Below are 15,057 nucleotides of genomic sequence, written 5' to 3' on the forward strand. Positions count from 1 at the left end.
TTTCATTCCTTACCATACTATGACGTTTTTATGACTATTTATGCCTTAATATACTAAGATGTATTTTTGACATTTTATGCCATACTGGACTATGACGTTTTTTTTGGCATTTTTATGCCTTATTATACTATGTTCTTTCATTCCTTTCCATACTAATACGTTTTTATAATTATTTATGGCTTGATATACTATCATATAGCGGAGTCGTGTGGCATAGTGGTCTAAGTAGGCGCCCCATGTGTAGAGGCTACAATCCTCTCTGCATTCGCCCCCTGTTCGAATCCCGCATCGGACAGCCTTTTGCTGCATGTCAATCCCTCTCTTTCTGCCTCCACGTTTCCTGTCTCTCTCCCCTATACTGTCCAATAAAGGCATAATAATACTTTAAAAAAAAATATATACTATAATGTATTTTTGACATTTTATGCCATACTATACTATGACGTTTTTTGGCATTTTTATGCCTTATTATACTATGACGTTTCATTCCCTACCATACTATTACATTTTTATGACCATTTATGCCTTAATATACTACGATTTATTTTTGACATTTTATGCCATACTATACTATGTCATTTTTAGGCATTTTTATAACATACTATACTATGACGTTTTTTGGCATTTTTATGCCTTATAATACTATGTCGTTTCGTTCCTTACCATACTATGATGTTTATATAACCATTTATGCCTTAATATATTATGATGTATTTTTGACATTTTATGCCATACTTTACTATGTCGTTTTTAGGCATTTTTATGCCTTATAATACTATGTCATTTCATTCCCAACCATACTATTACATTTTTATCACCATTTATGCCTTAATATACTACGATTTATTTTTGACATTTTATGCCATACTATACTATGACATTTTTTGACAGTTTTATAACATACTATACTATGACGTTTTTTGGCATTTTTATGCCTTATTATACTATGCCGTTTCATTCCTTACCATACTATGACGTTTTTATGACCTTTTATTGATTAATATACTATGATGTATTTTTGACGTTTTATGCCATACTATACTATGACGTTTTTTGACAGTTTTATGCCATACTGGACTATGACTTTTTTTGGCATTTTTATGCCTTATTATACTATGTCGTTTCATTCCTTACCATACTATGACGTTTTTATGACCATTTATGCCTTAATATACTATGATGTATTTTTGACATTTTATGCCAGACTATACTATGACGTTTTCTGGCATTTTTCTGCCATACTGGAATATGACATTTTTTGGCATTTTTGGGCCTAACTGTACTGTATGCTTTCATTCCCTACCATACTATGACGTTTTTATGACCATTTATGCCTTAATATACTATGATGTATTTTTGACATTTTATGCCATACTGGACTATGACGTTTTTTGGCATTTTTATGCCTTATTATACTATGTCGTTTCATTCCTTACCATACTATGACGTTTCTATGACCATTTATGCCTTAATATACTATGATGTATTTTTGACATTTTATGCCATACTATACTATGACATTTTTTGACAGTTTTATGCCATACTGGACTATAACGTTTTTTGGCATTTTTATGCCTTATTATACTATGTCGTTTCATTCCTTACCATACTATGACGTTTTTATGACCATTTATGCCTTAATATACTAAGATGTATTTTTGACATTTTATGCCATACTATACTATGAAGTTTTTAGGCATTTTTATAACATACTATACTATGACGTTTTTGGCATTTTTATGCCTTATTATACTATGTCGTTTCATTCCTTACCATCCTATGACGTTTTTTTGACCATTTATGCCTTAATATACTATGATGTATTTTTGACATTTTATGCCATACTATACTATGAGGTTTTTAGGCATTTTTATAACATACTATACTATGACGTTTTTTGGCATTTTTATGCCTTATTATACTATGTCGTTTCATTCCTTACCATACTATGACGTTTTTATGACCATTTATGCCTTAATATACTATGATGTATTTTTGACATTTTATGCCAGACTATACTATGACGTTTTTTGGCATTTGTATGCCTTATTATACTATGTCATTTCATTCCTTACCATACTATGACGTTTTTATTACTATTTATGCCTTAATATATTAAGATGTATTTTTGACATTTTATGCCATACTATACTATGTCGTTTTTAGGCATTTTTATAACATACTATACTATGACGTTTTTAGGCATTTTTATGCCTTATTATACTATGTCGTTTCATTCCTTACCATACTATGACGTTTTTATGACTATTTATGCCTTAATATACTAAGATGTATTTTTGACATTTTATGCCATACTATACTATGACGTTTTTTGACAGTTTTATGCCATACTGGACTATGACGTTTTTTTGGCATTTTTATGCCTTATTATACTATGTTCTTTCATTCCCTACCATACTATTACGTTTTTATAATTGTTTATGGCTTAATATACTATCATATAGCGGAGTCCTGTGGCATAGTGGTCTAAGTAGGCGCCCCATGTGTAGAGGCTACAATCCTCGCTGCAGCCACCCCCTGTTCGAATCCCTCATCGGACGGCCTTTCGCTGCATGTCAATCCCTTTCTTTCTGCCTCCACGTTTCCTGTCTCTCTCCCCTATACTGTCCAATAAAGGCATAAAAATACTTTAAAAAAAAGATATACTATAATGTATTTTTGACATTTTATGCCATACTATACTATGACGTTTTTTGGCATTTTTATGCCTTATTATACTATGTCGTTTCATTCCTTACCATACTATGACGTTTTTATTACTATTTATGCCTTAATATACTATGATGTATTTTTGACATTTTATGCCATACTATACTATGATGTTTTTAGGCATTTTTATGCCATACTATACTATGACGTTTTTTGGCATTTTCATGCCTTATTATACTATGCCGTTTCATTCCTTACCATAGTATGACGTTTTTATGACCATTTATGCCTTAATATACTATGATGTATTTTTGACATTTTATGCCAGACTATAATATGACGTTTTTTGGCATTTTTATGCCTTATTATACTATGTCATTTCATTCCTTACCATACTATGACGTTTTTATTACTATTTATGCCTTAATATACTGTTATGTATTTTTGACATTTTATGCCATACTATAATATGACGTTTTTAGGCATTTTTATAACATACTATCCTATGACGTTTTTTGGCATTTTTATGCCTTATTATACTATGTCGTTTCATTCCTTACCATACTATGACGTTTTTATGACTATTTATGCCTTAATATACTAAGATGTATTTTTGACATTTTATGCCATACTGGACTATGACGTTTTTTTTGGCATTTTTATGCCTTATTATACTATGTTCTTTCATTCCTTTCCATACTAATACGTTTTTATAATTATTTATGGCTTGATATACTATCATATAGCGGAGTCGTGTGGCATAGTGGTCTAAGTAGGCGCCCCATGTGTAGAGGCTACAATCCTCTCTGCATTCGCCCCCTGTTCGAATCCCGCATCGGACAGCCTTTTGCTGCATGTCAATCCCTCTCTTTCTGCCTCCACGTTTCCTGTCTCTCTCCCCTATACTGTCCAATAAAGGCATAATAATACTTTAAAAAAAAATATATACTATAATGTATTTTTGACATTTTATGCCATACTATACTATGACGTTTTTTGGCATTTTTATGCCTTATTATACTATGACGTTTCATTCCCTACCATACTATTACATTTTTATGACCATTTATGCCTTAATATACTACGATTTATTTTTGACATTTTATGCCATACTATACTATGTCATTTTTAGGCATTTTTATAACATACTATACTATGACGTTTTTTGGCATTTTTATGCCTTATAATACTATGTCGTTTCGTTCCTTACCATACTATGATGTTTATATAACCATTTATGCCTTAATATATTATGATGTATTTTTGACATTTTATGCCATACTTTACTATGTCGTTTTTAGGCATTTTTATGCCTTATAATACTATGTCATTTCATTCCCAACCATACTATTACATTTTTATCACCATTTATGCCTTAATATACTACGATTTATTTTTGACATTTTATGCCATACTATACTATGAAATTTTTTGACAGTTTTATAACATACTATACTATGACGTTTTTTGGCATTTTTATGCCTTATTATACTATGCCGTTTCATTCCTTACCATACTATGACGTTTTTATGACCTTTTATTGATTAATATACTATGATGTATTTTTGACGTTTTATGCCATACTATACTATGACGTTTTTTGACAGTTTTATGCCATACTGGACTATGACGTTTTTTTGGCATTTTTATGCCTTATTATACTATGTCGTTTCATTCCTTACCATACTATGACGTTTTTATGACCATTTATGCCTTAATATACTATGATGTATTTTTGACATTTTATGCCATACTTTACTATGTCGTTTTTAGGCATTTTTATGCCTTATAATACTATGTCATTTCATTCCCAACCATACTATTACATTTTTATCACCATTTATGCCTTAATATACTACGATTTATTTTTGACATTTTATGCCATACTATACTATGACATTTTTTGACAGTTTTATAACATACTATACTATGACGTTTTTTGGCATTTTTATGCCTTATTATACTATGTCGTTTCATTCCTTACCATACTATGACGTTTTTATGACCTTTTATTGATTAATATACTATGATGTATTTTTGACGTTTTATGCCATACTATACTATGACGTTTTTTGACAGTTTTATGCCATACTGGACTATGACTTTTTTTGGCATTTTTATGCCTTATTATACTATGTCGTTTCATTCCTTACCATACTATGACGTTTTTATGACCATTTATGCCTTAATATACTATGATGTATTTTTGACATTTTATGCCAGACTATACTATGACGTTTTCTGGCATTTTTCTGCCATACTATACTTTGATGTTTTCTGGCATTTCAAGCCTTATTATATTATTTTGTCTCATGCCTCTCTATGTCATGACATTTATATTACCTTTTATGCCTTAATATACTATGATGTATTTTTGACGTTTTATGCCATACTATACTATGACGTTTTTTGGCATTTTCATGCCTTATTATACTATGTCGTTTCATTCCTTACCATACTATGACGTTTTTATGACCATTTATGCCTTATAACATACTATACTATGACGTTTTTTGGCATTTTTATGCCTTATTATACTATGTCGTTTCATTCCTTACCATACTATGACATTTTTATTACTATTTATGCCTTAATATACTATGATGTATTTTTGACATTTTATGCCATACTATACTATGACGTTTTTAGGCATTTTTATGCCATACTATACTATGACGTTTTTTGGCATTTTCATGCCTTATTATACTATGCCGTTTCATTCCTTACCATAGTATGACGTTTTTATGACCATTTATGCCTTAATATACTATGATGTATTTTTGACATTTTATGCCTTATTATACTATGTCATTTCATTCCTTACCATACTATGACGTTTTTATGACTATTTATGCCTTAATATACTAAGATGTATTTTTGACATTTTATGCCATACTATACTATGACGTTTTTTGACAGTTTTATGCCATACTGGACTATGACGTTTTTTTGGCATTTTTATGCCTTATTATACTATGTCGTTTCATTCCTTACCATACTATGACGTTTTTATGACCATTTATGCCTTAATATACTATGATGTATTTTTGACATTTTATGCCAGACTATACTATGACGTTTTTTGGCATTTTTATGCCTTATTATACTATGTCATTTCATTCCTTACCACACTATGACGTTTTTATTACTATTTATGCCTTAATATACTAAGATGTATTTTTGACATTTTATGCCATACTATACTATGTCGTTTTTAGGCATTTTTATAACATACTATACTATGACGTTTTTTGGCATTTTCATGCCTTATTATACTATGTCGTTTCATTCCTTACCATACTATGACGTTTTTATGACCATTTATGCCTTAATATACTAAGATGTATTTTTGACATTTTATGCCATACTATACTATGACGTTTTTAGGCATTTTTATAACATACTATACTATGACGTTTTTTGGCATTTTTATGCCTTATTATACTATGTCGTTTCATTCCTTACCATACTATGACGTTTTTATAACCATTTATGCCTTAATATATTATGATGTATTTTTGACATTTTATGCCATACTATACTATGACGTTTTTAGGCATTTTTATGCCATACTATACTATGACGTTTTTAGGCATTTTTATAACATACTATACTATGACGTTTTTTGGCATTTTTATGCCTTATTATACTATGTCGTTTCATTCCCTACCATACTATTACATTTTTATGACCATTTATGCCTTAATATACTACGATTTATTTTTGACATTTTATGCCAGACTATACTATGTCGTTTTTAGGCACTTTTATGCCATACTATACTATGACGTTTTTATGCATTTTTATGCCTGATTATACTATGTCGTTTCATTCCTTACCATACTATGACGTTTTTATGACCATTTATGCCTTAATATACTAAGATGTATTTTTGACATTTTATGCCATACTATACTATGAAGTTTTTAGGCATTTTTATAACATACTATACTATAACGTTTTTTGGCATTTTTATGCCTTATTATACTATGTCGTTTCATTCCTTACCATACTATGACGTTTTTATGACCATTTATGCCTTAATATACTATGATGTATTTTTGACATTTTATGCCAGACTATACTATGACGTTTTTTGGCATTTTTATGCCTTATTATACTATGTCATTTCATTCCTTACCATACTATGACGTTTTTATTACTATTTATGCCTTAATATATTAAGATGTATTTTTGACATTTTATGCCATACTATACTATGTCGTTTTTAGGCATTTTTATAACATACTATACTATGACGTTTTTAGGCATTTTTATGCGTTATTATACTATGTCGTTTCATTCCTTACCATACTATGACGTTTTTATGACTATTTATGCCTTAATATACTAAGATGTATTTTTGACATTTTATGCCATACTATACTATGACGTTTTTTGACAGTTTTATGCCATACTGGACTATGACGTTTTTTTGGCATTTTTATGCCTTATTATACTATGTTCTTTCATTCCCTACCATACTATTACGTTTTTATAATTGTTTATGGCTTAATATACTATCATATAGCGGAGTCCTGTGGCATAGTGGTCTAAGTAGGCGCCCCATGTGTAGAGGCTACAATCCTCGCTGCAGCCACCCCCTGTTCGAATCCCTCATCGGACGGCCTTTCGCTGCATGTCAATCCCTTTCTTTCTGCCTCCACGTTTCCTGTCTCTCTCCCCTATACTGTCCAATAAAGGCATAAAAATACTTTAAAAAAAAGATATACTATAATGTATTTTTGACATTTTATGCCATACTATACTATAACGTTTTTTGGCATTTTTATGCCTTATTATACTATGTCGTTTCATTCCTTACCATACTATGACGTTTTTATGACCATTTATACCTTAATATACTAAGATGTATTTTTGTTATTTTATGCCATACTATACTATGTCGTTTTTAGGCATTTTTATAACATACTATACTATGACGTTTTTTGGCATTTTTATGCCTTATTATACTATGTCGTTTCATTCCTTACCATACTATGACGTTTTTATGACCATTTATGCCTTAATATACTACGATTTATTTTTGACATTTTATGCCAGACTATACTATGTCGTTTTTTGGCATTTTTATGCCTTATTATACTATGTCATTTCATTCCTTACCATACTATGACATTTTTATGGCAATTTATGCCTTACTGTACTATTATGAATTTTTGACATTTTATGCCAGACTATACTATGTCGTTTTTAGGCATTTTTATAACATACTATACTATGACGTTTTTTGGCATTTTTATGCCTTATTATACTATGTCGTTTCATTCCCTACCATACTATTACGTTTTTATGACCATTTATGCCTTTATATACTACGATGTATTTTTGACATTTTATGCCATACTGGACTATTTCGTTTTTTGGCATTTTTATGCCTTATTATACTATGTCGTTTCATTCCTTACCATACTATGACGTTTTTATGACCATTTATGCCTTATATAGTAAGGCATAAAAAAGTCACAGTATAATAAGGCATGAAAACGTCATAGTACAGAATGGCATAAAATGTCATAAAAACGTCACAGTATACTAAGGAATAAAAACATCATACTATTGTAAGGCATAAGAATGTCACTGTCTAGAAAGGCATAAAATGTCATAAAAACATTATAATATAGTAAGGCATAAAATGTCATAAAAACATCACAGTATATTAAGCCATAAAACGTCATAAAACATCATAGTTTAGTAAGGCATAAAATGTCATAATAACGTCATATTACATTAATGCATAAAAACAACATAGTGTAGTAAGGCATAAAATGTCATAAAAAAGACACAGTATTGTAAGGCATAAAAACATATTTGTATAGCAAAGCATAAAATGTCATAAAAAATCATAGTATACTAAGGCATAAAATGTCGTAAAAAGATCACAGTATAGTAAGGCATTAAACATCATAAAAACGTCATAATATAGTAAGGCATAAAAACGGCATAGGATACTTATATACTATTTCATAGTATATTAAGCCATAAAATGTCATAAAAACATCATAGTTTAGTAAGGCATAAAATGTCATAATAACGTCATAGTATCGTAAGTCATAAAAAATCATAATATAGTAAGGCATATATATATATACCTATACATATATATATATATATATATATACATATATATACACATCTATATATATCTATATATATATATATATATATCTATATATATAGATATATATATATAGATATAAGGTTTCGTGGGGCATTTGAAGCGCACTTCGGGGCCCCTTGGTGGCTGCGGGGGTCCTAAGCAGCCGTTTAGTTGACTTATGCCTTTGGCCGGCCTTGAGTTGAAAGCACATGTTACACATGCACTCTCTTTCTGTTTTTGACCACTTGCTGTAGTTAATTTCATCTGGACCAGGATAACGATGTTGAGACAAAGCTGCAGTCACTGGAAGTCATTTTCCTCCCTCAACTGCCTGCCCTGGCTATCTTGCTTCTTGTTATGCACTGCCACTCTCTTGAGCACAGGTAAGAATAACAAACACATGAGCTCAAAAACACAAGACAACACAGCCATACAGTCAACACTGTCTATTCTCTGTGTTATCTACTAAACTACTCCACTGTATTTCATGACACTGGCATTGAGTAAGTACAAATGATCATCAGCTTCATGTCTCATCTCTGCTGAGCTTTAGGCCTCAGTGGTATGACATAGTGCATGTGTTACCATGGTGCTCACAGTCCATCCAATCAGGCTTTGAGATTATGCCTCCAGATGACTGTTGTTGACTCCCGAGATTTGAGCCCATATGTTTTTCCTTTTCTCTTGAGGTTGTGGCTTTTAATTCAAATGCACATCTAATATGACACATGTATATTTTTTTTATGTGTTATGTATCTGGAATGAATGCCCTGCACGGTTTAATGACTTTTCTTTTACTGTACAATATGCTTCTAAAACTAATATATATATATATATAACAGTTATTGAAAATATTGAAGATACACATAAAGTCAGATAAAATCATCTTCAATTGAATACTTTATGTAATGTCCTTTGCAGTCAATGACTGTCTAAAGTCTTCTACCCATAGACATCAGCAGACACTTATCTTCCCTGGTGATGCTCTCCCTTCACTGCAGCCACCTTCAGCACATGCTTGTTGTGTGATCTCTGTCTTTAGTCTGGTCTTCAGCAGGTGGACTGCAGCTCAATCAGATTGATCAGGTGACTGACTCTATCAGTCAAAGATATTCCACCTCCTCACCCTGAAAAGTGCATTGGCCCAAATCTTTATGGATGGATGATGAAATGTCATCCGATGATTTTTGATGCATTTCCTGTTGCTTCCGTCAGTTGTGAGATCATCAATATGCCAGTGTGCATGTTGAGAGAGAACCAGCAACCTTGTTTGACAGACAAGGTGGTGGTTTTGGGTCACAAGCTCTTCCTGTTCTCTCTCCACCCTTCCCTCTTTCCATTATTTGTATTTCTGTTTCATCAGTCCCCCGTAGGCCTTTGTTCTAGAAATCTACTTGTTTATTTTCGTATGTTTCCGTGAACTCCTGCCTGGCCTTTCTGTTCTTGACGCTTAGCAGGAGTCTGCATATTGTGGTGAATCCTCTGAGGTTGAGGTCACAAAGCCTCCACTTGATCGTTGACAAGGAAACATGTCCACCAGGCACCCACATCCTCTAGAGCATGTGTGACTCGCAGTGCTGTCATAAAGGGATTTTTCTTCACCATGCAAATGATTTTCCTGGTGCTCCACAGTTCCCCAGCTTGTTTACCATTCTCTAGTTTCCCTGCTTTTAGTTTCCATACCCAACTGTTGATTTTAGTCAAAACTAACTACCTTTGATATGTACATTTTCAGACACATTATCTTCTTCACTCTGGTCATCTATTTACTCCTCGTATTGACAGACTGCTCTAAATGACAGCTCTCAATCAGCTCTGAGGCACGTGTGAATTCTTTTGTCCATGACCTAACGTTGAAAAGATGCACGGCTGCCTATGAAACATTCAGCAGCCAGGTGTCCAATTACTTTTGAACCCTCGCAATTGGGGCACTCCGTGATAAAAAGGGCGCTATTTCACACATAGTTCATTCAATATTGATGTAAACCGAATCAAATTAAAGCTTGGCTCTTTAATGTAGTGTCCATTATTTTATTTCAAACTGAATGCACTGAAGCACAGAGCCTGAAGAACAAAAACTGTTCAGCACACATTTAACCTCTGACTCTATTTTTTTATTTTTTTATTATTTGAAGTGCAGCTTATTGAGCTCTTTTTGCATTATAAGCACTGTATGAAATGGGTCTTAAAAAGCTCCTAATATCATTCCTCTAAATCCCTTATATATTCCTGAGTGGAATTTGGCTACAGCTGCTATGTTTGTGTTTTTTATTGCTTTCTTAGTTAGGCATCCTTTGAAAAAGAATCTGAATTAATATTAAACCTATCCATAAAAACTGTGTGCATGGAAACCACGCACTGTGATTCAGTGAATGTATAAAAATAATACTTATCCTTGAGGATTAAAAGCAGGGATTAAGAAACAGCCGATATGTGACTGTGATTAATTTTAAAGACTTGTCTGAATTTCTGAAGAGTTGAGGTGTGCACGAGGGATGCAGGTGACGTCTACGGGCCCACAGACCATCCAGGTGGCTGAGGGAGAGGGCGTGACATTGGGCTGCAGGTACACGCCGGGCACCCTTGACACCGGAGAACTTGACATCGAATGGTCTGTGCTCAGTCCAGACACCACACAGAAAGATCAGATGGTAAGAAGCTGAACAAGAATGATGCAAATCATACTATAAATCTATTTTTAGTGTCTCATATATGTGGATTATAAAGCAGAATTCATCAACTTGCAATCATGTTCTAGGTACCAACAATTTCCCAAAAAATATTATTCAAGGATTTTATTCAATTTGGTGCTAATTGTACAGAAAATATAAAAAACTAGAAAGAAAAGATCTAACTTTTCATTTATTCTTGGAACTGTATTCTTCATATATGCTGAAGACATATATGCTATTAGAGCTGGGGCATTCCACTCTATCTTAAAAAGATCTCTTCAAGACTCATCTCTTCCTGGAGCACATCCTCTCCTCACACCCCTAACAGTAATATGCCTAACTGGCACTTACTCTGCACTTTCGGTGCACTTCTTTACCTGATCTCCTTGCACTTTGCCTTATTGAACAGATTTAGTACTCAGTACTTCCTTCAAGGTCTCCTACTGCACTGAAGCCTCAGTGTTGTTTCTCACTTGTAGGTCGTCTGCCGTATGAGTAAAAGTAAATGTAAGATGTATTAATGTATTTTTGTATTTTCAGTTAACCTGCTGTGCACTGACTAAAAAAGACTCTGTAGGTCCAGAAGAAAGGCAAAACAACTAGATTAACATAAAGGCTAGAAACCACTATACAACCTCAGTCTCTAAGCATCTCTAAAACATCTAATCCATTCAGATTTCACACCACATTGCAAATTCTTAACCCCATGTGACGTGCTTGTGCCTCTATTAGTCTAAATCAGAATTCAGTCCAGGAGACTGGAGTGTGGATGAAGTCCAACCACCTTCTTAATTTCACAGGAATTAGTTGTTTATCCCATTTGCCTTTTAAATTAAATAAGTCATCAGTGTTGGAGACTTGCAAGGAGGTTTTTTTCCTCCTCATCTCTGCCCTCAGGAAGAGAACATTTATAAGGATTGACCAGGGGCTGTTGTAGACAAGTGACCAATATAAATGACTGGTTCTTGTGCAAATTGAATACTTGAACAGCACTTTCCTTTTCAATTCTTTACTGTAGACAAATAAAAAATGTTTACCCACTGCAAACTTAAAAGCTGCCTTCATATATTTTTGGCCACTAGAGGGCAGAAAAACTCAAAACTTAGCTGTCATATCACTAGCAGATTGTTAGCAGATAATTAGCTATTTACAAAATCCAGCAGACAGGAAAAAACATTATCGTTCCAGTGAGACAGCAACATTAGCATTCATCTGGGGCTGTATGTCTGCACTCCTGATCTATGTTAGTCCACTATATACTGTCTGTAATGTCTCTATATTACACATTCTTCACCAGCTCTGCTTTTTGGTGCTGAGTGGGTAGTGTACAGTATGATTACCAGAGCTTGTTTACTGAAGACAGCTGCTTGTTGCTGCTGGAAACAAGGTTGACATGTGTGGAGGCTGAACTGCACAGTAAATGTGCCAAAAAATCAAAACAATGAGCTAAAAGAGACCAAAACTTTCAGTAGAACTGCAGAGTTGGTGGTAATTCTCGATGGGTTTGGCACCTCTTTACCATTGCATTTAGTCATTTGTAAAGTAATGCATCTCTAATAAGTGTCATTCACGGTCATTTGTTGCTCAGATTTCTTTTTTTCATTATTTTCCCCTCAGTTGATGTCCTATAGCAGCGGCACTAAATATCTCCATGGGAACCACGCTCTGGCAAAAGGGTTCAGCTTCACTGCTCCCGACCCCTCGATGGGTGACGCCTCACTCTCAATCGCTCTGCTGTCACCTGCACACAGTGCGACATACCAGTGTAAAGTGAAGAAATCACCTGGAGTCGACATGCGCAAGGTGTCACTGGTGGTAATAGGTAAGACCGGGCTTGGGTCGAATGCTGGGGTTAACACATGTCACCTGACTGCATTATATATGGCCATCACGTCTGACAGCTGTGTTATTGTTTGGTTTTATGGGAAAAGCAGCTGCACAATTTACTTTTGATATTGTGGGATGCCTATTGCAGTTTGCAAAAGAAAATTTCAGGGTACCTCCTATCAGGTATGGTTTTATCTTTTAAGACTACTACAAGATTACTGCAATATATATGGAATATACTCATTAGTGGTTTGTGGAGGTCAGTTTTGTTAAAGGTCGCATAGATGTCAGCAAAAACTCAGATAATGGTTTTCTCAGTGTCTACAGTTATAAAAGACTTTTGACAGTCAAGCTTTTGTTCTGTAAAAGAAATATTATTTAACGAGAAATTGCTCCTTAATTTTAGGTCAAATGGTGCAATTTTCTCTAGTGCTTAACCCATTCATTCTGAAAAAGACTAAAGCTCTACATGACTTGGAACAATACATTACAAAGACACATCAACCAAAACTCTACCTTTGCTATTTTTATTCCTGTTTAACAGTTTCCCACCTCTCGCTGAGCAGACAGAGATGGAGGCCTTGACAGAGGAAGCTGTGGTCACAGTTTTGACCACAGCGATTAGATGAATTAACTGAAGGAATGAACTGTAAGATGTCTTTGTCTGAGACTGAAACCGATACAGGATAAGCAGTTGATGAGAGACTGAAAAAGGTGATAGTAATTTGAAATAACACTTCAATTAGAACCATTTTTTGTGTCTTCAGTCCTAGGATTTGCCAGAGAAGTAAAGTACTTTACTTGATTCTAGTCCAACTCACTTTGTTTGAAGAGCCTGAGTAGTAGCTCGGGTGGAAGAAGGTCACCTCATTGGCAGATTTATTTATTATGACTTTAATCCTGAATACTGTATCAAATAAGTTCCTACAGTGATGTTTCACGATTGAGCAAATATCAGACTCCGTTAAAAAAATGTATTCTGTTGAAACTACAAGGATGGAAATGTGGTCCCTCAGAATATATAGTTTTAAAGGGGGAGTTTAGAGCTTTGTAGTAAGTTTTCTTAAAGCAACTCATTTTATGTTCAGTCAAAGCTGCAGGTAATCAGAGCTCTGATTTTTATTTCTCTATAACTTCACTGAACTTAATCAATTACTGTAATTTGATTAACAAAAGATACAGTACTGCACATGAAACCCTTATGCAAATGTGATGTATATATATATATATATTGAATATATATATATTGAATATATGTACATATGAAATACAAATATGTATGTAAAAATGATACATAAAACCTATTAGAACTTGGAACAATTTCAAAAATGGACATAAATGTCTAGCCGATACAAATATGTATGTTTATGTGTGCATACTTATATTGGCGACATATGTTACAAAAAAGTCTATCTACCCCAAAGCCTGTCAATAGGCTATATGTTGATATTATATAAAGTTAGTCCCAAAAGTCTGAGACTATTTTCCTAAAATGGGATTTTTTTTTTTTTTTAATTCATATGGTAAATATATTTTGTCACATGTTATACCATATAAAAAAATCATCATATAATATATTTTTTATATATGTACATATACAAGTTTGAATAAACTTTTATCTCCATATATCCAGAAGATGTACATATGTGATAATAATATATCACCATATAGGTGACATATATGACGTCATCACTCTGGATATAGGGACATATATGTCATATATTACACTTCTGTATGGGCTTGTCCTTTTTGTTAATTTTTTCAGGA

At 33.1% G+C, this 15,057-nt stretch overlaps 1 protein-coding gene across 1 annotated transcript in view; it reads left to right on the forward strand.

The window, feature by feature from the left end:
- vsig8a (V-set and immunoglobulin domain containing 8a) overlaps positions 1-15,057 on the forward strand; it is a 47,553-nt gene that overhangs the window by 21,193 nt on the left and 11,303 nt on the right. Inside the window, exons 2-4 of the mRNA XM_056403338.1 lie at positions 9,046-9,174; positions 11,267-11,442; positions 13,081-13,285. Coding sequence (XP_056259313.1) covers positions 9,072-9,174; positions 11,267-11,442; positions 13,081-13,285 — 484 coding nt within the window. The 5' untranslated portion in view covers positions 9,046-9,071. The remainder of the gene's footprint in view (positions 1-9,045; positions 9,175-11,266; positions 11,443-13,080; positions 13,286-15,057) is intronic.

This window comes from Seriola aureovittata, chromosome 18 (genome assembly GCF_021018895.1).
Source record: "Seriola aureovittata isolate HTS-2021-v1 ecotype China chromosome 18, ASM2101889v1, whole genome shotgun sequence".
Classification (NCBI taxonomy): domain Eukaryota; kingdom Metazoa; phylum Chordata; class Actinopteri; order Carangiformes; family Carangidae; genus Seriola; species Seriola aureovittata.